General features: G+C 47.3%; 1 protein-coding gene across 5 annotated transcripts in view; it reads right to left on the reverse strand.

Annotated features, from left to right (window-relative positions):
• The window catches only part of CAMK4 (calcium/calmodulin dependent protein kinase IV), a 279,256-nt gene that overhangs the window by 15,895 nt on the left and 238,400 nt on the right, over nucleotides 1–24,961 (reverse strand). For all 5 annotated transcript variants that reach the window (XR_005356514.1, XR_005356513.1, XM_038532150.1 and 2 more), the window contains 2 exons: nucleotides 11,242–11,332; nucleotides 9,158–9,232 (listed from right to left, as the gene is read on the reverse strand). Coding sequence is in view for 3 of the 5 variants with exons in the window: in XM_038532150.1 (XP_038388078.1) it covers nucleotides 9,158–9,232; nucleotides 11,242–11,332 (166 nt within the window). In the remaining 2 variants the exon portion in view is untranslated. The remainder of the gene's footprint in view (nucleotides 1–9,157; nucleotides 9,233–11,241; nucleotides 11,333–24,961) is intronic.

Raw genomic sequence — 24,961 nt, forward strand, 5'->3', positions numbered from 1 at the left:
ATCTCGGCTGGGCTGCACCCGGAGGGCGGCTGCCAGGTCAGGGCACGCACAGCCAGTGCGATGGGCCTTCCCCGCTCAGCGAAGTGCTGGCAAGTCCCACGCTGACGTTTAAACATACAGAAATAGTCGGCGAGAGTCTTCGCGTTTTCTGGGACTTGTTTTTAACCTCTAAAATCTAAGAGGATTAGATTAGCTACTTCCAAGTTTACTTCGAGCCGGAAGCTGTTAGCTGCTGTGGTACCAGTGAGGGACCGTCAGGGCACTCGGCGTCCACAGCCCACTGCTCCTGAAGGGCCCGCTACGCGGACTGCCCGTGGGCCCTGTCCTGCTGGCCCCGGCTCTCCAGGGCTTAGGACCCCGCGCAGAGGCAGGTGCTCTTTCTGGATTCGCTATGGCTCCCAGGCTGAGGCCTGAAATGAAGTGAACGCCACAGAACAAAATTCTTTCTGAATCCACTCTATGGGGCACCTGGGATTCCTACCTGATGTGGCCATATCTGACCTCCCTCCACAGCACGGGGTGCCACCTTTACCCCCGGGGGCAATTCAGTTCCTTGTAAGGCATTACTGGGCTCCAACACCGGCAGAGTTGTAGTGTGAAAAGCTCAACTTTCCCTGGGGACGTAAACTGAGACAAAAGGAGTATGGAATGTTCTTGCCCTCCATAATAAGTTTCTCTTAAGAGGAATTTATAATATTTACTAATCATAATACAAAATTTAGGTGAAACAAACTAACCATCTAGACCCAATCAGATCCCACTCACAGAAACCTTTAAATCCTTGCTAGTGGACATGACCTTGACTTGAGGACCAGCAGGACATCCTCTGTAATGTATGTGGAGCCTTTCCAAGAGCCCAAAATTTCTAGGATAAATTTCAGGCTCCAGCATAGCAGCACTACAAGTCTCCTAGGTATCAAATGTCCTTGCAGTGGATTCCAATCTGTGATTTTCTTAAGATGAGAAATAGTTGATTACTCCCAACTTCATTCGAGAAAAGACATCGGCTAGTGCACATTTAATGCTGTGAGCACTCCCGCCCGTCTTCCCCATCTGTTCTCACTTCATTGCCAGAACAAACAAATGGACAAACAAACTGAAGCAGGGGAGAAAACCATTTCAAGGTGTGATCCAGTTTTAAACAGGTATTTAAAATAATTTAGAATCATCTTTTCTAAAATAGTCAAGAATCCCTTATTGATTTTTCTGGCTGTCTCCTAAGGAGGTCCACTTTGTGCCACTTCCTGAACATACCTTCTCCTGCCTGTTGCTCATTACCACTAACTGTACAGAGCCCCCAGCACGCTTCATACTCCAGTCTCCAACAGAATAATCTTGCTAAATGGTCTTAGAATTACCAAAATATGCTTCGCTTTTTAAAAAGCAATTTTAAATGAATATAAAATGTATATTAAAAATCCAAACTTCAGTGATATTTATCGATCACAGGGGGCTTTTTCATAAGATCATGGTACCACTGAAACATTTAGAGACTGAGGATCCATCTATAGACTTGAACGAATTTCACTTTATTAAATAAATTCACCGTAACCAGGTCTAGAAATGGTCCCACGTAAAGAGCATGAGGCGCGGGGGGCGGCATGCTGCTAGGGACCACGGATCCCAGGCTTGCCCTCCTCTCAGAGCCCCAGGAGGAAGGCGGAGGGATGGCTCTGGCCCCTGACTGTACCCGCCTACCTACTGGGCTAAAACGAGCGGGCACTCCTCCTCCTCCTTCTCCTCCTCAGACTTATTCCAAGCCGCTGTGAGCTGTACACAAAGGACACCTGCAAAGGAGCCTGAAGTGAAGGAGCCCACGGTTCCCTCATTCCCCACTAAGCACATCAGGAACCTAGTACCCAGTGCATGGTGCTGCACAGCATTGGCATCGGGGAGCTGCTGAGGACAAGTCTCCGGCATCGTGGAGCGCATGGTCTGGGGGGTGACTGACCCAGAGAACTGTGTGCGGGGGTGTGGGGTGGAGGGCTGGCAGGGACGGCGCCTCTACTACAGGCCTGGCCTGCGCAGGACCAGGGAGGGGGAGGAAAGCGAAGCTGCAGGGGAGACGTGAAGGACCAGAGGAGTCAACCGGGCGGCGGGGCGGGGGGGGGGGGGGGGGGGGGGGGGGGGGAGCGCAGCGGATGAGGAAGGAAAGGGAAACTGGCTCCTGGAGTTGGCACAGGTGGGGTGGGCAGGGTGCTCCGACCGGGAGGCAGCACAGGTGCAGGGTGGGGGCGGGTGGGGCCGGGTGCTCTGGGGACAGGGAGGCAGCCCAGGTACAGGGTGGGGGCGGCCCGTCGGAAGCAGGCATGCTGCCCCCTGTCCCTGGCACGCAGCAGCCCAACTGAGTGTTGGGGAGCCGCCTCCGCACCCCATGATGAGCCGCAGCAGGAGCTGGGGAGTGCCTCATCCTCCTGCCGCCCTCAGAGCACAGACACCAGCGCACCGCTGAGCCAGGCTTCTGCAGGCAGCAGGCAGCCTCCCCGGGGCCGCGGACCCAGACCGACGCAGTCGTGACCCCCCCACCCCAGGAACACTCTGCTCAGCCCACGGCCCCGGCCGCCCTTCCGCGCCCCCTCCACCCCGTCTCCGCCTTGGGGTCCTGGTGTGCCTCTCCATCTCGGCCCCGGGGTCCAGGTGAGCCGCTCGGGCTCCGCCCTAGTCATGGTGCCGCAGCACCCCAGGACTGACCTAACACCCAGATGGTGGCGGAGCCCACGCTTCTGTCAACAGCCACGTCCCTGCCCCTGAATGTCAAACACACACCATCCTGCCCACGGGTCGCCTCCACCTGAAGAGCTAAGCAGCACCCCAACGTCCCCAGGCCCCAGCTCTTGTGCTCCCACAGTCCTTCCCACGTGAACGCTATCCTTCCAGTCAGGGCTCTTGCATCCTCCGTCCTACCTGTTCCCCCAATTGTCACCACTCTCCACCCAACGGCCTCCCTCCTGCCTGAGCGTCGCTGTCCCCTCCATCCAGAATGTTCCCTCCCCAGCATCTGTGTACCTCTCCCAAGTCTGTTCTTCCACTCCCCTTCCCAGTGGGCCTGTGTCGGCAGCCCAGGCCCCCAGCACCCCCATCCTCCTTCCCACGGCATCACCTCTCTGTGTATCGACACCCTCATTTTATTATTTGGCCCCTCCACTCCCACGTGGCGTCCTTAAAGGAGAGCCTCTCACCGTGTCATCACTGCACCCCCAGCACCTGGAACAGTGCCTGCTGCACAGCAGGGGCTCAGTGGGCACTTATTACACGAAGAGAGGCCCGAGCAGGCGCGTGACTGGAGCTCCACAGGATCCACCATGCTCAGGGCAGCGCCAAACCAATCCGCGCACCCCAGGAGGCCCGTCTTCCTCTGGACTGAAGATTTCCGGGACAGCTGACAACAACCCGCAGAGCGGCAGAGGCCCAGTCCGGGGGGGACCACAAGACGAGCTCTGGCCTGCCTCGGCGCTCCCACCCCTGGCCCCGGGGCCAGTCTCGGAAGTCCGACGGCGGCTGGACCCACAGCCTATTCAAGGGAGGAAGAAGGGCCGTGGGTGCCAAAGGGAGATGGGCCCGGGCACGCTTCCCCCGCCCACCCGGCCTCCGCTGCCTGCTTCCCCTCCGTCCCTTGCTGGCCCCACAGGACCCTGCGTACACAGCCCAGCCTGTCAGGCATTAGATCATAGTCCCTGCATTTGACATTTTACTCTGTGCTCCTCTGCTGTTTCTTAGATTCACTATGAAAAGAAGGTCATTGCTGTGGGTATCTCATTTGTTCTCAGGTGAGACCACCCTCCAGGGGGTTAGATTACCAGTATAATCTGACACTCTGATCTCACCCTAGCTCCTTAGTCCCGTGGAGGTGAACAAAAGTCCATCTCTTAATGTAAGTATTCTGAAAGCTTATATTTTAGATTATTAGACTTACTTCTTTGCCTTCACTTAAATACCCCTACATTGGTCACACACGTGGACAGAAATCTGTTCTGTCTCACTCCAGACTACTGAAACAGTGTCTTTAACTGTGATATAGTGACCAGAATAAGCTATTTCTTTAAGACATAACAACGTGGAACAACATAGGATCATCTCTAATGGGACCCTGGCAAAGGCCAACAGAAAATAAATTTAACAGCTTCTAGACCCTGCAAATAGAATTTGGGTAGATAGGTAGAAGTACAAAAGATGAACGTACATAGTTCAATCAACTAAGCTTACGAAATAGAAATCAGGATTAGACAGAGACACTCTCTAATCTCGCCCTTTCTCAGATTGTCTTCTACTCTAACAGCTTGTTCTTCTTTTTTGTGCTTGGCATGGGCAGGGTGAGCAAGCCCGGGCTTCAGGCCTCAAACGGCAAAACCACTCAAGACATCTTGGTAGTAGGAGTGCGTACACTGTGGCCCATCTATCAGGAGCCCTAACCTAATGGATTTGGGGGCGGCGGGGGGTGGGGTGGTTGAGACCTATTTCTTTTCCCAACAAGATGTGGAGAATCTTTTCATGGTCATTTCAGGGCACTACTCGTTGATTTCATTTATCTGGATCACAGATTTTAATTTTCTGGCCTGGAGTTTATTTTCAACTGGGCACATTTCCCAGGAAATAATGAGTATTTGCTTAAACACACAGCATCTGTGATTTTTCTTTTGCAATTCACTTATAGGAGAACCCTCTGTTATTAATAGCCCGGGGTAAAGGTTCTGTGAATGAGACTGAATGGGTGCTTCTCACTTGTGTATTTCCTGACAAATGACAGATGGTATAATACACACAGCCCGTCCCTGAAAAGATGGAACGAGAAAGCCTCCCAGTAAAGGAGGAAACAAGACCCGGTGAATGGGAGGATGACCGGCCCGGAAGTCATCTTGCAACGAGCAAGGGGACGAGCTCACGCCTCTCCTCTCCACCAACTAGTTGGGCTTCAGATGCGTTTTCAGTCAAGTGTAAAGTGTCGGTGTGAGTCACGCCTTCTGCAGGGCAATGGGGATTCCCACCAGTCTCGCACTGGGTCTCGTTTCCAACTCATCCTACCAACGGCAGATTCCTCCCCACCGAGTCTTCTCCGAGGAGACACAGCAAACGGTTGGCAGAGCTTACAGGTGGTGCAGGGAGAGATGCTAGAACCCAGCGGCCCTCACAGGGGCTTCGGCCTTGCCGATAAACAGTCTGCTTATAAGACAGGCAAACAGAAATATTCATTACTGTGTTAATTTTTAAGTATTTCAACTGTGCATCCTTCCTCTGCTGTAGGTCATCCACCTCCCGTGCCCTGGGGTTTCTGTGACTTGTTTGTCCCTGACTCAGTCTTTCCAGGGTCCTCTGGGTTGTTATACACAGGAGCACCCTAAAAACCCAGCCTCCACCTCTACTCCCACTTTAAGTAAAATTTAGTGTATTTCCTTTGGATCCAGAGTATGTATGAATAAATATATGCCTATTTACATATAATTTAGACCTTGATCTTGTACCAAGGTCCAAACTTACTTGGTTTTGACTTCCGAGCCTGCCTCTGCCTACACAATAGTAATTCCGCACCTATGTTTAGCACTTGGGAGTCCACAGAGCACTTCTAGTTTCCCTCTCCATCCTTCCTCCTTCCACGCCCGGCTTCCTCTCTGCTTCTCCCCCTTTTCTTATAATATAGCAAATCACTGCTTCCTGGTGAGCCTGTACCCACAGCGCCGCAACGGGATTATCTGGGTAACACTCGGTCACCCCGTTACTAGCCTCGGGGTGGCGTGGGTATCTGCAGGGAAACACGAAGAGCAACGGAAACCAAGCCTCCATTAGTAGATGACACGATCTGCAAGACGGGCCTGTTTATGGCAGCGACAGGTGTCTGAAGTAGTATTTTTATAATCATTTTATATTTTAAAAAAAGTAAATGACTGGATGTAGAACAGATCGCATTCATTATGCTGAGAAGCTATTTATGGGAGCGACAGCACCCTGTGTGTAGACTTCTGACAGCAGAAGGACAGGAAAGAGAATTTATAATACTTTCTAATTTATCTTCTTTTGAACTCTTGTCTCCGTCCAATCCATCTCCCATAATGTCATTATCAAGGTATCTGTGAGATACAGATTTGATTTTAAAATATAATTGCCCTGATTAAGGACCTTGGCAGGACACTATTCTGAATTCCTTAGCCTGCTCTATAGATTGTTTTAAAAAATATGGTCGCTGCTACCTCTCCAAGCGCATCTGTAGTCTCTGTACTGAAGAAACTATGTTGCAGTCGTGTGAAGTCACAGAGCAACCAGCAGGCTGCACGCTGCCAGGGGCTGGCGCTTCTCCCCGACTTCTCCTTCGCCTGCCCACGAAGGCCCGTGGCCACCTCTTTCCTTGCTGAACTCCTACTCAACTTTCCGGGTCCAGCTCACATGCCCTCCTCTCTAAAGACTTCTTTAGGGAGGATCAAGTTCCCTCAAGCTTTGAGCTGAGATAAACGGAGAAGCTATCCTAACAAACTGGTTTACTGGATATGGCCGTTTCTTCCTAAATAGCCCATGAAGTCCTTGAGGACAAGACCATATGGCTCTCCCTCCTGTCATCTCGGAGCCTAACACGGCATCTGCGAGACGTTCACTGTTCGTTTTACCAATGAGTGGATCATTCCCTCCCAGAATGACTGCTCCGTGTGCTGCAACAAAGAACTGTTCTTATCACTATTACCAAAGCCACTGAGAGGACGCGGCCGTCTGGTCATCACAGCAGGGGCCCTGAAGGATGGCTAGAGGACTGGCTCGCCCCAACCTCCCGCTACAGGGCTGCAAATTCTCGGGCAGCAGCTCCAGCCTACCTACCTCTTTGGGACACTGCTACCACATGATGATCACTAAACTGCCCACCAGCTTCCTTTTGGGAAGTCCTTACTGTGCTCTATCACTCTTCTGTCAATTCTCGTTCAAAGCTTCTACCGACTGTGGTCAGCAGTGAGAACTCACAAACGGGCAACCTTGCTTGGTACGCAGTACTAAATTCGGGGTTCCTTTTTTTTCTTCTTAAGTCTTGGAGATAGGGAGGCACGAAAGAAATAGAGGAGGACGATAAATAAGGACACACAAATTAGAGAGAGGGGAAATATCTATGGCACCATCAGAAGGAAAGGGTCGGGGAGAGGGTGTCAGCTAACAGTTCTAAGGAAAATATATTTAAAAAAACCCAGAACAACAACAACAACAAAACAAAACAAGAGGATGCCGACAGGGAACATGGTGCAGTTCAGTGGGTTCTTTTCTAGGACTGGGAATCCTCCTCTTATTAAGTCTGTGGTAGAGCTAGTGAGCTGTCTGATGCAATACTCATACTTGGGAAGACGACCCTGAATTCACTTGGGGGCCCAGCATGTCTAGCCAAACGACACAGCGTGCAGGCGGTAACCAAGGACTGGCCAATAAGTGTGGGTGGAAGTGACATGGAGCTTTAGCAAGTCTATTTAATAGTGAAAAGGTACATTCTTGTCCCCCCTTCCTCTCGTAGAACACAGATGTAATGAGTGATTTCAAGCAGCCATTCTGGACCCTGAGGAAGCAAGCTAAAGAATGCTAGAGCGAGATAGGAAAGGTCTGGGTGAGAGAAAGCAACTTCTATCTTGTTCAAGCTACCGTTACTTGGAGTTTTCTGAATTTATCAGTTGAAAAACTACCCTTGTTGTCAAGGAGTTTAAGATCCAGAACAAGAATATTTGGCACAATGTAAAGATTTAACAGAAAGATAGGTTATACTTCATTCTGTGTAATTACTTGGGTTTACAGACAATTGAGAAACAAGGAAATAATATTTTCGATTCACTAGGGAAACTAATGAGTTAAAAGCAAACTTACAAAATATTTATGTGACTAAGGAAACATGGAGAAAGATGAAGGAGAATGCATAAGACTATTAAGAGTGATTACATATGCTTGGATTTTTACATCTTACAATGATCAAGTTATACATTGGGATTTAAAACACTAAAATAGAAAACATTTTAGGGGCACCTGGCTGGCTCCGCATGTGACTCTTGATCTTGGGGTCATGAGTTTGAGCCCTACATTGGGTTCAGAGATTACTTAAAAATAAAAGCTTTTAAAAACCATTTTAAGCTATAAACAATAACTGGTAAATATTTCTATGAAGGAAAGATGTATTGATTTTTATCTATATTGCTTTTTTGAGGAGGGAGTTCTGTAAATCTGTTTTTAGGACGTTGGCTACATGAATTCTCATCTCTGGCCCACTAACAACTACACAGGGAATCTTGGGAAAGTCATGCTCTGGAACGCGAAATGAGAATGTTATTAAGTGAACTTTACAGCTTCTTCTAGCAGTACAGTTCTGTCACATATTTGCTTCAGTGGATATCTAACTGTGCCTTCTACAGGCTGATGTCAAAACGAGTCAGTTATGCGGTTCTCAGGTGTGAGGACTGTCACACGTTCCATGTCCAGAGACTGGGGCCCTTGGTGGGGACCCCGCCTCAGGCCGTTGTCTTAGTAGGGCTAGGTGTATGGCTTCAGTGAGGACGGACTAGGGACTATGTTGTCCTAAATGTTGTCTGAACTCCTCACACACCTTCCCAAATAAAAGCAGGTAAGGAAAGTGACTGAGGGCTCACCGTCCTACTTCCAACCACAAACAAAGCTATTTCCCTGCCCTCTTTCTTGGTAACTGTCCTTCTACCCCAGAGTGGGTTCAAGAGGAGCTACTGCCCCAAAGACAGGTGCAGAGCACCCAGTGCTCACCCCTTGGGGCTCCCTCTTTCCCTCTTTTCCTAAGAGGGGTGCCCTCAAACTGACATCACTGAACCCTTCATGCAGAAGTGGTCTGCGTGTCATTTCTATATGCCTTCCTCATGGACACTTGCATCATATTGTAAGTGTTTTAAAACACTTATTTTTATCTTTTACAGAGAGAGAAAGTGGGGGGAGAGGCAGAGGGTAAGGGAGTGGGAAAATCCCAAGCATGGTCCCCGCTAAACGTGGAGCTCGACGTGCGGCTCAACCCTATGACCCTGAGATCATGACCTGAATTGAAATCAAGAGTCAGACGCCTAACCGACTATGCCACCCAGGAGCCCCCACACAGTAAACACTTTAGAGATATTAGGAGTTAAGAAATTAAATCACTAAACAAAAATAGATTTCCAATAGCAATAAAAGTAAACATCAGTATTAAAGAGCATACCGCAGTAGCCTGGGGTTCCACACACTGTCTTCATGAGTACTTGATGTTCCACAATCTTAGAGAGTCCAAAATCAGCTAACAACACAAGAGAAAAATTTAGTGAATCAGGTCTTTTCTCAGCTTTTATGAGATGACAGACACTTCTGTTATTTAAAATAAAACGGACTAATTTGTTTTTGTATCTGATGACAGGCAGATATAGAAGGGGACCACTCATCTGGGAGAGGAAACTGAAAAATAATAATAATTCCAATCTTGCTTTAAATTGGAGAAAAATATGACTCCCAAATACATTTTATGCTCTTCTCTATCATTCCTAGCTTTTAGCAAATAAGCTGTTTCTTCTTGAAGCAACAGTTGCATTTTGTCTAATTTATGAAACAGTAACTCTAAGGTACAATTGGTAATGCACCGGAAGAGATCAAAATAAAAATTAGGCTTTTGTGAATGTCACAGACATGAACAGAAATAGCAAAAGGTTCATTCTGCTTCAAAATAAAGTAATTCCTTAGTATATCTCACGGAAAAGGATTTACTTTCAGATGAGGAATACGATGTTTTGTTTTGTTCTGTTTTTTTCCAAATATCCTCTTTATTTATTCCTCAGAATATTACTCCGGTAAAACATCACCCAGAGTTGCTACCATTATGGTCTCCTTGCTGGGCTACATCTCTTTCGCTCAGGAAACATCAGGAAACAGTTCAAGGCCATTCTTCAAGAGAGGCAGGTAGAGAATTGATGCCATTTTAGACCTCAAAGATAAACCCACATTTCCACGGAGGTGCTGATTCTTATCAGGGAAAGCGGCAGGAAGTCCTTCAGAAAGAAAGCCTCTCCTGTCTAAATTAGTATCTGTCCATCCATTTAAAGACATTTCTTTAAGGATAAAATCTTTGAAAGTGATGTCAAAGGAAATGGAAGTCTCCCTGCTGTTCCCTGCCTTTCAGGAGTGATTACAAGAACAAGCTGGCCGCCTGGCAGGACTTGGGTATGTATTTTTTTTCTTTGGGTTCTTGCATTCATAAAGCACATTATGTTGTCTGGGCTCTTCCATGATATGTATAACTTAATTTTCAAAGGTGTTAACACTTCTAATGCAGCGAACTTAGCAGATTAACATTATACAGGCCAGTAGCAAAAGAGCAATGTCCTTCAGAGGATTTAACACGGATTCTGCTAAGGAGAACGCCTGTAAAATAAGTTCTCTTATTATTATTTCCAAATGAAAAGACAGGGAAAGTAACATTTAGTATACTTTTTTCTAAAACATCAATTTAAAGAACTCTTTGAATAGTTTGGAATTTCACAAAGTTCACCTTTGTAGTTCTTCAAAATTCTTACTGGGAGAAAAAACAAGGTTCCCAGAGTCAAATAAGGCTTGGGAAAAAGCCTCAGAATGTACTAATTTAGATGTCAGTTCACAAATTAGTAGTACTTTTAAAGTTTTGGGAAGTCCTAAGGAAATAAATCTTGTTTAAGTTGGCATTTCCTAACTTATTTGACCAACCTTAGCGCTTCCACAAACCACTGCCACTTCCCTCAAAGGAAATTATAGTATTTTACACTTGCGCACTCAATTGAGGAACCAGTGTTCTAGGGAGGGCACTCTGGGAAAGACAGATCTCAGTTATCTCTGTTCAAATAAACAAGTGAGTCAGATCCTAAATTCACTGATATGTACTAAGCATTTTGTGTCAAAGTCCTTGAGTATCTAAAATTAAGCTCCAACTAATTTATGTGATAAAAAGTAACAAAAAAAAGAGGTTATATTATCTGTGATTTTTCTTCTGTATAAATTTATCTACAAAATACACCATCACCTTCTGAAGTCCCTGTGATTTCTAAGAGCTATGTTTCCTTTATGTCCCAACCTGGAGCACCAATTTCTAGGCACTGATTCCAGGTTAATATATCAGGAAAGAACACAGACCTCCAAAAACAATGCATTATTCCTTTACAGACATCAACTATCCAAGGAAGTTAAATGGAGGCAAAACTGGATGGAACAATATTTTAAAATTCCATGGAATAAGTTTTTTCTGCTACAGGAAAGGGGTCATAAGATTTCTGGAAATGTCCTCACCGATTTTTAGTGGTGCATCTGGGGCTGGAGTTGCATAGAGAAGATTCTCTGGTTTGAGATCACGATGGACAATCCCATTTTCATGTAGGTACTAAATAGGGAACATAATGAATTAACATTCCAGTAACTGTATTTATGGTTCCAACATTTATGTTTAATCTTTTCAGAACTAGAATAATCTTTACTATGTCATATGATTCAACCACACATGCATATGATGATTTAAAAATAAACACCATTTAGGAAAATACTATTCATAATTCAAGAACAGCTTATATACAGTTACCTAAAAGTGAAATACAGTTTAATGTGCATAAAATCAACTGCCAGAAATAAAATATTTGCTCCTCAGAGAATATTAGTTGCAATTCTCTTCATGCATATTAATGTATCAGTTCAAATCTGCTAATTATTATATTAAGTCAAGGTTCTGTATATGCAAATTTGTCTGGCTTATTATCTGAAAAGTATCATTTTATGTGTCATCCTAGAAGCTCCCAACCATAGTGAAGACTTTATAATTACTGTTTGAACAAGAATTTTAGATGGGAGTAATTATTATAAAGGACGATCCTTAATAGGATAAATATTGTTTAAAGGTGATGAATGGGGCAGCCCGGGTGGCTCAGCGGTTTAGCGCCGCCTTCAGCCCAGGGCGCGATCCTGGAGACCTGGGATCAAGTCCTGCTTCGGGCTCCCTGCATGGAGCCTGCTTCTCCCCCTGCCTGTGTCTCTGCCCCCCCCCCCCGTCTTTCATGAATAAATAAATAAAATCTTAGAAAAAAAATAAAGGTGATGAATGCTCTCTTAGGCCTTCCTCAGGATTAGTAAATCCAACTATCAATACCTAGTGGCATATCTGAGATGATCTTATGGAATGCCTGTAGCAACCCTACTCATTTTATTATATTTTAAGTTATTTTGTAAATTATGTGTTATCACCATGTAATATCCTCTCACTGTGAATGTGGAAATCCTACCTGATCCTGCTTCCCCTCGTCTCAGACCCTCTCCAAAAGTAATTACTCATCACTATGAAGTGGTTTGCAAGTTTTTCTATCAATTCACAAATATGAATATATGTATGCAAGGAGATACTCCTGATTTTTCCATTTTCTTACATAAATGTAGGATTACTATTAATTTTCGACACTGCTTTTTTTTCATTTAACAATATGGCTTTGAAACCTTTCCCACAAATCACTACAGTTTATTCTACTTAACAGTTGCATCCATTTTGTTGGATGCATCATAATTTATTTTGCTAGTCCCTTTCTGATCAACAGTCAAGTTTTAAAAAATTACAAATAATGCAGTAATAAGTCTTCTAGCACTTGGGTATTTGGGTGTTTTTGCTAGTGTTTCTCTAGGACAGGCAGCTGGAAGCAGGTCTGGTGGGGTCAAAAGGCATATTTTAAATTCTTACATATGTTGCAAAATCATTCTCCTAAAAGACTCCATCAATATTTACTCACACAAACAATGTGTTTGTTTTCCTGACATCTTCACCAAATCTGTACTTTTAACTTTTGTGGAGCTACAGTGTAAACACTGCATCTTAAGTTTGGTTTAGTTTGTCTTTTCCTGATTACTGCTATAGTACATGCCTTTTGATTTTCCTCTTGCATCAACTCCCCATTTATATTCTTTGCCCAATTTTCTGTTGAGGTTAAAAGAAAAAACTGCTGGGGCACTTCAGTTTTTCTCCTTTTCAGTCTAGGGGAGGGAAGAAGTCTTTTGTTTCTCTGCAAGGCAAGTAAGAGAAGTGGGCAGTGCAGAGGTCACAGTGTGTGGGGCCTGCCGGGTGTCACTCAGTGGTCTGGGGACAGGAGTCATATGCAGCTCACTTGAGAAAAACAGAAGGTTTGGATGGAGACGTCAGGGACAGGGTGTCAGGCTGAGCTGCTGACCGGGGCTGCGGGCAGCTCGCGGGCTTGGGGGTGTGTGGGGTGCCGGACGGAGGCCCTGGGCCTGCTGCCTCCTGGGGCCGCACCACCTGGTCGCAGGCTCGCCGGGAGGCATGGGCGAGGCGGGCACGGGGAGGAGGCGGCGGGCACGGGGAGGAGGAGGAGGGCACCGGGAGGCGGCGGGCACCGGGAGAAGGAGGAAGGCAGAGAGAGGAGGCGGCGGGCACCGGGAGGAGGTGGCGGGCACCAGGAGGAGGAGGAGGGCACCGGGAGGCAGTGGGCACCGGGAGGAGGAGGAGGGCACCGGGAGGAGGAGGAGGGCAGTGGGAGGAGGTGGTGGGCACCGGGAGGAGGCGGCGGGCACCGGGAGGAGGAGGAGGGCAGCGGGAGGAAGCGGCGGGCACCGGGAGGAGGTGGCGGGCACCGGGAGGCGGGCACCGGGAGGAGGTGGGGGGCACCGGGGGGAGGAGGCAGGCACCGGGAGGAGGAGGAGGGCACCGGGAGGAGGCGGCGGGCACCGGGAGGAGGAGGAGGGCACCGGGAGGAGGCGGGCACCGGGAGGAGGAGGAGGGCACCGGGAGGAGGCGGCGGGCACCGGGAGGAGGAGGAGGGCACCGGGAGGAGGAGGCGGGCACCGGGAGGAGGCGGGCACCGGGAGGAGGCGGCGGGCACCGGGAGGAGGCAGCGGGCACCGGGAGGAGGAGGCGGGCACCGGGAGGAGGCGGCGGGGTACCGGGAGGAGGCGGCGGGTACCGGGAGGAGGCGGCGGGCACCGGGAGGAGGAGGAGGGCAGCGGGAGGAGGCGGCGGGCACCGGGAGGAGGCGGGCACCGGGAGGAGGAGGAGGGCAGCGGGAGGAGGAGGAGGGCAGCGGGAGGAGGCGGCGGGCACCGGGAGGAGGCGGGCAGCGGGAGGAGGAGGAGGGCAGCGGGAGGAGGAGGAGGGCAGCGGGAGGAGGCGGCGGGCACCGGGAGGAGGCGGGCACCGGGAGGAGGAGGAGGGGGGCAGCGGGAGGAGGAGGCGGGCACCGGGAGGAGGAGGAGGGCAGCGGGAGGAGGCGGGCAGCGGGAGGAGGCGGGCACCGGGAGGAGGCGGCGGGCACCGGGAGGAGGAGGAGGGCAGCGGGAGGAGGCGGCGGGCACCGGGAGGAGGCGGGCACCGGGAGGAGGAGGCGGGCACCGGGAGGAGGAGGAGGGCAGCGGGAGGAGGAGGGCAGCGGGAGGAGGCGGGCACCGGGAGGAGGCGGCGGGCACCGGGAGGAGGCGGCGGGCACCGGAGGAGGAGGAGGGCAGCGGGAGGAGGCGGCGGGCACCGGGAGGAGGAGGAGGGCAGCGGGAGGAGGCGGCGGGCACCGGGAGGAGGAGGAGGGCACCGGGAGGAGGAGGCGGGCACCGGGAGGAGGAGGCGGGCACCGGGAGGAGGAGGAGGGCAGCGGGAGGAGGCGGCAGGCACCGGGAGGAGGAGGAGGGCAGCGGGAGGAGGCGGCGGGCACCGGGAGGAGGAGGAGGGCACCGGGAGGAGGAGGAGGGCAGCGGGAGGAGGAGGCGGGCACCGGGAGGAGGAGGAGGGCAGCGGGAGGAGGCGGCCGGCACCGGGAGGAGGCGGGCACCGGGAGGAGGAGGAGGGCAGCGGGAGGAGGCGGGCAGCGGGAGGAGGCGGGCACCGGGAGGAGGCGGCGGGCACCGGGAGGAGGAGGCGGGCACCGGGAGGAGGAGGAGGGCAGCGGGAGGAGGCAGCGGGCACCGGGAGGAGGAGGAGGGCACCGGGAGGAGGAGGAGGGCAGCGGGAGGAGGCGGCGGGCACCGGGAGGAGGCGGCGGGCACCGGGAGGAGGAGGAGGGCAGCGGGAGGAGGCAGCGGGCACCGGGAGGAGGAGGAGGGCAGCGGGAGGAGGCGGCGGGCACCGGGAGGAGGCGGTGGGCACCGGGAGGAGGAGGAGGGCAGCGGGAGGAGGCGGCGGGCACCGGGAGGAGGAGGAGGGCAGCGGGAGGAGGCGGCGGGCACCGGGAGGAGGCGGGCACCGGGAGGAGGAGGCGGGCACCGGGAGGAGGAGGAGGGCAGCGGGAGGAGGCAGCGGGCACCGGGAGGAGGAGGAGGGCAGCGGGAGGAGGCGGCGGGCACCGGGAGGAGGAGGAGGGCAGCGGGAGGAGGCGGCGGGCACCGGGAGGAGGCGGGCACCGGGAGGAGGAGGCGGGCACCGGGAGGAGGAGGAGGGCAGCGGGAGGAGGCGGCGGGCACCGGGAGGAGGAGGAGGGCAGCGGGAGGAGGCGGCGGGGCTCCTGGCAGTCGCAGTTGCCGAGGCCGCGCTGGCACAAGGACGAGGTTCCCAGGGGCTCCCCGAGCCCGGCCCGCGAGAACCCACGGGGCCCGCGCCTCCCCTGCAGGGTCATGGCCTCGACCCCCGGGCGAGTCCGGGCAGCTCCGCGGCGTGGAGCGTGACAGCCCCGGAGCAGCCGGGCCGCGGGCCGCAGGCCACGGAAGGCGGCGGAGGACCCGCCACGCGGCGCTGCACACGCGGGCTCCGAGGCGGAGGCCAGGCGGGGCCCAGGCTCGCCGCAGCCGCCGCAGTGGGCCGGGGCGCTGGGGACAGCAGCCCGCGCGGCAGTGTCCGGGCTCCCGAGCGCGGCCCCGCAGGGACCGGCTACACGGGCTGAGCACTGGCCCGAGCACCGGCCTGGCCGTCCGGACAGAAGCCGGAGTTTGCTGTTCGAAGTCCAAACTAAGACAAAACAAAACTAAACGACACCATGGGGCACTCCACAGAGGAGAGCCGGGCCAGAGAGCAGAAGAAACATTTGAGGGAAAATAACAGACTAAGGAGGAACATATTTAAAAACAAAACAAAGCAATGAAATCATGAAGGTCACGATCCTGGCTTTTAGAAATATAGGCAGAGATCGAGAAATGAGATCATTTGCTATAAATTCTTGCTGTAGAGAGATTATTAAAAGTTGACGTATAATCACATACACATTTGGTAGGAGACGTTTACATGTATTTGACTGACAAAACGGAAGGAGTCACTCTTTTATTTTTGCTTGGACCCACTGATTGTCTTTAAAGAACAGTGAGTATTTTTACCTTTTACAGTATCTCACGCTAAAAGGCCAAGCAAAAAGGAAAACGTGGAATATGACCTCTTGTCTTCCCCCCAAGAAAATACGATTGTTAGAAGCTGCAACACTTTCAGAGCCCCAGTTCTCAAACGGCTTGTTCTCAGAACCCCTTTATAGTAAAAAAGAATATTGAGAACCTCCAAGAGCTTTTGCTTACATGAGTTCTATCTAACCTTAGTTACTATGTTAATGGTTAAAACTGAGAAATTAAAAAAATACACTTTATTTTTAAAAAGCAATAAACTCATGATATAGTAAACATAAATATTTTCTAATAAAAATATAACTATTTTCTAAAACAAAAAAAGTAACGAGTGCTGTGTTGTTGTTTTAAAGTTTTAGAAATTTCTTTGATTTCTTGCTTAATATATTCTCCGATCTGCTTCTGTGTTGTCTATTGTAAAATCACACACGATACAGACCCTGGAAAATTCCATCGTACTTTCCTAAGTGAAAGGAAATTCCTTCATATTATGACAAAACAGTTTTGACCTCACAGACCCTCTGAAAGGAGGGTCTCGGGGACCCTTCAGGAATCCTTAGACCATACTTTGAAAGCTTCTTAGAGCATCTGAAGACATAACAAGGGCAGTTTAAGAGCTGAATAACACGCACACTGCCCTTTATTTTCAGACTGGGTTTTAAATGACACGCACACCTCTAACCTCATCAAGAGGTTAGATCCTATCAAGATCACCCAAGATCACTCTACACAGAAAAGTGGAGAAAAGGAAACTGAGGGGGTAGATGCCCATCAAAATTATGTACTCATGGGAAATTGTACAAATACATTTTATAATATCGTATCAGTGACGTAGAACTGATTAAAGAATACCCAATTTTGAATAAAGAGACCCTATCACGATATTGTTGATCTTAGCTACAGATTAAACCATGGGGATTCATCACAAGTAGACAAAAGGAGAGGAAAAATTGAGAAATGAGATAGTTGGTTATTCTACAATAAACCAAGGGTTGAAAATAATCATAAAGTTAACCAGAGATAAGCAAGGAAACATTAAAAACTAAAAGGCCATTTTGGAAGATCTCTAAAACCTAACAATTTAGTGGAGAAAGAAATAATAAATCTGACAACTGTAGCATCTAACTACTGAATCTTGACTAATCGTAACTTTTAATAAAGAAACTGGAAGAGTAAATAACCAGTTGTATATGAATGTAATTAAAACCTTAAGGAATAAAAAGAAGAAGAAAAAGGGGGCAGAAAAGGAAGAGGCAGAGAAGCACAATTAATTTGCTGGCTCAATTTTTTAGAAATATATTATCTTTCAAGAAAAAAGCATATAGGGGATCCCTGGGTGGCTTAGCGGTTTAGCATCTGCCTTTGGGTCAGGGCGTGATTCTGGGGTCCTGGGATCGAGTGCCGCATCGGGGTCCCTGCGGGGAGCCTGCTTCTACCTCTGCCTGTGTCTGCCTCTCTCTCTGTGTCTCTCATGAATAAATAAATAAAATCTTTTTTTAAAAAAGCATAAAGAGTAAGTTAATGAGAGAAAGACAAATACCATATGATTTCACTCATATGTGGAATTTAAGAAACAGATGAACACAGGGTAAAGAAAGGAAAAAATAAGATGAATAAAGAGAGGGAGGCAAACCATAAAGGACCCTGAACTCAGGAAACACACTGAGGGCCGGTGGAGGAGAGGAGGTGGAGGGATGGGGTCACTGGGTGCTGGGCATGAAGGAGGGCACGGGATGGGATGAGCACTGCGTGTTACACGCACCTGATGAATCATTAAATTCTACCTCAGAAACTAATAATGCAGTATATGTTAACTACATGGAATTTAAATAAAGAATATTTTTAAAAAAAGAAAAACAGCATAAAATGACAAATACTCTATCTGCAGAGTAATCAAGGTAGGGGAACAAGTACATTTTTTAAGGATTTTATAAGAATTCACTTTTTTAAAAAAGATGTTATTTATTTATTCTTGAGACACAGAGAGAGAGAGAGAGAGAGAGAGAGAGAGGCAGAGACCCAGGCAGGGAGCCCGATGCAGGACTTGATCTCAGGACCCCGGGTCACGACCTGAGCCGAAGGCAGATGCTGAGCCACCCAGGTGCCCCTGACGCAGCGTATTTCCATAGCAACATCACTTTGATAAATTTAACTGAAATAAGGCTGAGCATCTGTGTGCTAATGAAACATACTGTACTCACTGGCTAATAATACTTAGCCACTTCAAAGGCACTTTGAGATTTATAGCATCACTCTGAGAAAAGCCAAACCCCGGTAAGAACATTTTAACTCCAAGATCAGGCAAAAGGGTTTCATCCTCATAAAGACATTTTGAGTAATTAGTTTTTGTTCTTCTGTAGTAGCATTGATAGTTATCGCTGAATTAATCTCTTCACATTCTTTGAAGTGGATCTGAATTTCCAACACAACATATGCCTCAGGGGAGTCTGGGCAAAGAGAGCTGAAAATTCATCTGTTAGTTTTCTCTTCAGTTTCCTTCGTGTCTCAAACATTCGTTGAGAAAATGGAACTAAGTAGTGCTTTGGCCAGCTGCAGTGACACGTTAACGATCGATGGCCAAGCCCAAGTCCTCTGCTGGTGGATGAAGGCTCCACACTGGGCCCCCTAGGGGTGCACCGAGCCTGCGGCCTGTCCCTGAATAAGGTTCCCATGGGAGCATAAAGATACTAGGGATTTGGGGTGTGGCCTACAAGTGTCTAGATAAAGAAAAGCTGGGAATTTTGAGGGAGCAATGGAGTGGCGGGAGTAACAGTATCACAGGGAGAGGAAGCGGGATGCTAACAGGATAATTAGGAATGCCACTGCAGAGGAGAACCTGGGGTGTCAGTTAGAGCACTTGATAGGCAAACAGGTCATGAAAAACAGACTCCAGGTCTTGTTTCAGATTTTACCACGAGTCTCCTGGTGGGCCAACTCAGAGGGAGGTAACAGGGATACTTTCAACAGTCTAGAAACTCATTTTCCTGTCTATTTCTAAATGTGCATATTATAAAATTCTACTACGTACATATTCGTAAGAATGGTCTATGTGGTACTAGTGGAACATATAATTTTACCTATACTATTTTCCTTAGATTCAACTCAAAATCTAAAACATTCACTCAAGGGACGTCTGGGTGGCTCAGAGGTGGAGCGCCTGCCTTCTGCCCAGGGTGAGATCCTGGAGTTCCAGGATCGAGTCCCTCATTGGTCCCGGCATGGAGCCTGCTTCTCCCTCTGTCTCTGCCTCTCTCTCTCTCATGAATAAGTAAACTTAAAAAATAAATAAAAAATAAAATAAATAAAACATTCACTCAAGACTTCAATGAAACACATCATTTCTTTCAAGAGCAATTATTAAGTGAATCTGTATCATTTTAAATTACACATTATGCAAAAAACTCATGGGAAAAGTGATATGTCTTGATTTAAATAGACAAGTCTCATCTAAGATAGTACAAAAAATTTTAAGTAATTTACATGTAATCAGCAAACAATCAATATATAAAATATTTTTGTATATAAGATCGGAGAAGGTGCACGTTGCAGGACAACTTTCTGAGGGGCTGTTGAGAATATTTAGAGATGGTAAGCATGTGAAAATTTCATTCTCTTATTTCCAATGTATGTGGTCAGATTTTAGGAAAGATGAGATTTGAGGAATGGAGGCTATGGAAAGGCTTGACCAATGTAATGGAGGTCATATTCAGGAGATAATAGATCACTTGGAAAAAGGTCCAACAGTCATCAGCAGTTACAGAGAGAGAACGAGCACTCACATTTCTGTAATGAGTAAGAAGAGATCAGGCTGGAGCACAAAAGAAACACAGGAGCTCTTGAAACTGCACACTGTTCAAGAGATGCTAAGAGTCCACAGAGAAGCTGAATGAGCAGGACTGAGGAGAAATGCAGAAAGTACTCCATGCTCAGGCAGAGGGATGAGCTTCCTCACAAAGAAGAGGAAGCCGGAAATATTATTATAAGAGGTGACCGTACTTCAGATTACCATACACGCCTTATATATTAGTAAGTCAAGAGTGGATATTTGAGGACATATTAGAGAAAGAAAGTTTCTGGATGAAAGTAAAATGTATATCAAATATGACAAAGAGTGACAATCTATACATTTTTCTTGGAAAATACTTATATCCACAGATGTATAAATGGCTCGTAAGTAGAAAGTAGAATTAAAATGAAGAAGAAAAAAACACCCAACGGATCTTACCATTTGGTCTTTCAAAAAAAAAAAAAAAATGCAATCACCAGAAGCTCAAACTCTCTTTTAAACAGACAAAGATAATACTGCTGCTCTGAATTCAGGGGGTGTCTAGACATGTAATTAAACTCTCTCTATGGTCCTAACAAAAACCGTGTCATTGTGTAATGAAAGCTACTGCATAGTAATTTAGTTTAATTACAGCTATGCTGTGTTCAATGGGCTGTGTGTGGCTAATTGATAATGTCTCAGGAGTTGGTAGGAGGAAGTTTAAATCTCTTTAAAAATCTAACAGGACAAAGAAGAACCAGTCATTAAAAAAAGAAAACTGTATTCTGCCTACAGCTCTCCTTTGGGAAGAAAATTAAACTGCATGAAAAATTAAATGGCTCTTCTCTATTGCTCAGAAAATTCATAATCAATACCTATAAATTTAAGTAAGAACTTCAAAGTGAATTCTCTACTTTTGTGTCACATCTGCTTTGGAGACTACTACCTTTGTCTTTCTGCTTGACCTCTACACTCTCTGATGCCTTCAGAATTGTGAACAGAATATACGGGAAAAGCAATAGGTGACTACTATCTCCCATGACCAGATCGACGGGCATGATTGGGACTGGCGGGCTGGAGACCTACGGTAAGCCTTAATCTGGAGAACATCCCAAGATCAGAGGAATCCACCGTCAGCAAAGCAGCCAAGTGCTGGGGTTTCTCATTTATTAGCCAAGTAGCCTACATGGCCATTTATTTCAGAGTCATCTTTGATGTTTCCTTTTCTCTCACTAGTCTTGGCCAATCAGTCATGATTCCACCTCCAAAATACATCTCATATCTACTCTTCTCATTTACATTGTTACCACTGAGTGCATAGTCCTTCATAGTCCCTACTGGCACTATTGACATTTGTCTCCTAATCACCCCCACCCACATCCCTACATCTAGGTCATCTTTCTAAAACACAGATTAGCTCACATCAATCCTCTTTTAAAAACAAAAACATTCAGACTGTCTGGGTGGCTCAGTTGGTTAAGCATCTGATTCTTGATTTTGGCTCAGGTCATGATCTCAGGGACACAAGATCAAGCCCCATGTTGGGCTCTGCACTAGGTGGGGAGTCTGCTTGGTGTTCTCTTTCTTCCTCTCCCTCTGCCTCTCCCCAACCCATGCTCTGTCTCCAAAATAAATCCTTAAAAATAAATAAAATAAATACAAAAACAGTACAGCCTTAAGGGCTCCTCACTGCCTATAGATCAAAGTCTAATATTTTCAGGGTGAAAATAAAGGCCCTGCAAAATCTGCCCCCAGTTTCTTTCTGACTGTGCATCATCTTGGGACAATTCTTACCAAGCACTAAGTCTACAGCCTTGCTTACTATTCCTAAATCATGCCATACATATTCCCACTCGGTTCCCAGATGAGGATAATCTTTCATGTGCCAAACTGTATTTTCTAAAGACTCTTCCAACAATATCACACAACCAGAGGTGCCTGGGGGGCTCTGTGGTTGAGCATCTGCCTTTAACTCAGGGTGTGACCCCAGGGTCCTGGGATCTAGTCTCACAACCGACTCCCCGTGGGGAGCCTGCTTCTCCCTCTGCCTGTGCCTCTCATGAATAAATAAATAAAATCTCAAACAAAACACAACAATATCACACATCCAATGCTCTTCTAGCATCATGCCACTTCCCATCTAGAGGTGGAGCCTCCTCCTCCTGAATTTGGTCTGGAACTTGCCAGAACCAACAGAACGTAGGGAAGTGACAATGTGTAACTTCTGAGGTTAGAACATAAAGGCCAATGCAGCCTCTACCTTGTGTGCTAAATACTCATTTTTGGATGCCTAAGCTGCCACATAAAAAGTTGTAACCGTCCCAAGGCCATGGTGCTTTAAGAATATTGGGCAACATGGACAAGCCACATAATGGTTGCTCCCGCTGACAGTCCCTGCTGGAGTCCCGCGTGGCAGACATTTCACTGCCAGACATGCGAGTGAAGACACCTCTAAATGAGTCCTGTTTCCAGCCATCAAACCACTAAACCCTTGAGTGTTCCCAGCCCAAACTCCAGACGTCACGGGGCAGAGGTAATCATCACTCCCACTGTGCCCTGTCTAAAGTCTTGATGCAGAGAATATGTTGAGTGAGCACAATACAGTGGATGTTTCAAGCTGGTGGGTTTGGGGATCATTTGTTAACACAGCGACAGGACCTGGAACATGTCATTACCAAGATTATATACCACTTCTTCTGTGAAATGTTCCTCTAGTTCTACAAGCAAAATAAATATCATTTTCTCTGCTCTTCCCAGTAGCATTTTCTTCATATCCCTGTAATACTCTGATAGAATATTTAGTTAATTGTGTACTTGTCTATCACAGTACAAGATAAATTGTACTGTATCTATTGTAATAGATAAATTCCTTGAGAACAGGAATTATTTTATTTGCCTTTGTATTGCAGACTCTAGGCAAAGGGTCTGGTGTGTTTTTGATAAATGTTTGTGAAAAAAATGTTGAAAGCAGCAGGGAATTAATGAATAATCAGAATCATGGGTTGAATGAGGCTCTATGACAGGCATAAATAAATAGACACAAAATCCCAAGGAATAGGTCGAGCACATATTGGCACTTACAGATGTTTGTTAGATAAATAAAATGGTGAACTCCTAAACTGAGACAGGAAATAGCTCCTAATAGCTCTGGATTAGAATAAATGTCCCGTGTCCATCCCGGTTCACAAGTGTGTGGCCCTGTGTTCAAGAAACAGTGAACTCAACTCATCGTGCTCTTTGTTGAAGGCAGTAGCAACAGCCGCCCTTGGCTCGCGGGCTACAAAGAGAACACAATGCACACTGATCGGTTCTATTTTATGGTGCGTAACCAAATCGACTCGAGTATTGCAGGTATGCAAGTGATGGATTTGATTAGGTTGCATATGTCTAATAAGGTCCTGATTTTGCCTTCCCTTTTGAAAGTTTATTTTCACCAAGTTTAGAATAACTGGTTGCTTTTCTTTTATTGTAATACTTTCATGTCTTTTACTTGCATTATTTCTGATGAAAATTTAATATCATCCTTATCTTTGTTCTTCTGATGTAATGTATCTTTTCGCTAGATGCTTTTATGATATTTTATTTTAGTTCTAAGGACATTGAATATGCTGCGCCTTCATATCATATTTTTTGTCTTCCTTGTGCTGGAGATTTATTAAGATTCTTGCATGTACGTCTCTACAACTTTCACTAAATTTGGAATAATTTGAATAGTATTTCTTCCGATATAATTCTATCTCCCATTGTTCTTCAACTTCAATTTATGTATGTGTAGTTATATACATAATGTGTGTATGTGTGTGTGTACTTGAAGTTGTTCCCAAGCTCACTCATGTTTTGTTCATTTTGTTTTTAGCCTTTTTTCTCTCTGTTCCACTCCGGATAGTTTTTGTTTGTATTTTTTTGTTCGTTTTTTAAAAGATTTTATTTATTTATTCACGAGAGACACACAGAAAGAGGCAGAGACACAGGCAGAGGGAGAAGCAGGCTCCATAAGGGAGCCCGACGCAGAACTCGATCCCAGGACCCCAGGGGATCACGCCCTGAGCCAAAGGCAGACGCTCAACTGCCAGGCCACCCGGGTGTCCCCACAATGGATAGTTTTTAGTGCTATGTCTTCAAGTTCACTTTCTTTTATATGTCTGAAATATCTAATCTGCTGTTCATTCCATCCAGTAGACTTTATCTCAGATACTGTAGTTTCCATCTCCAGATGTCTGATTTCAGTTTTTTTTTTAAAGATTTTTTTAATTTACTTATTAATGAGAGACACAGAGAGAGATAGAGAGCACGGCAGAGACACAGGCAGAGGGAGTAGCAGGCTCCCCGCAGGGAGCCCGACGTGGGACTACATCCCGGGTCCCCAGGACCAGGCCCTGGGCCGAAGGCGGCGCTAAACCGCTGTGCCACCCGGGCTGCCCTGATTTCAGTTTTTAAAATAGTTTCGACATATATATTTTACATCCTCAGTCTTTCCTCTACCTTCTTGAATATGGAATACAGTAATAACAACTGTTTTAAGGTCTCTATATACTATTTATTTCATTTGTGTCCTTCTAAGGCTATTTCTTTTGATTCGTTTTTTTTCCCCTGATTTCACCCAGTCTCACTCTGGATGTGCTTACTGTATACATTTCTCATAATTTCAAGTGGGTAAGACACTGTGATTTTATCTTGTTGGGAGCCAGACAAATACAGATGTAGTTGTGATCTTCTTTAGTTCTAGTCCAGATGCAGCTAAGTTAGACTTCTTGTAACTAGGTTGATCCTTTTGAGGCTTGCTTTTAAACTTTGTTAAAACTGTCTACTCTGTCTATTGGAAACACAAACTCCTCCCGTTCCTATGTGAACGGCAAGCATTAGTCCTGCTAAGCCGTGGTTCTTCCCCTGGCCTCTGGTGGTTACCTCACAGGCATATGCTCATCAGTACTCACCGGGAGATCTGGGGGG

This window comes from Canis lupus, chromosome 3 (assembly GCF_011100685.1).
Source record: "Canis lupus familiaris isolate Mischka breed German Shepherd chromosome 3, alternate assembly UU_Cfam_GSD_1.0, whole genome shotgun sequence".
NCBI lineage: Eukaryota > Metazoa > Chordata > Mammalia > Carnivora > Canidae > Canis > Canis lupus.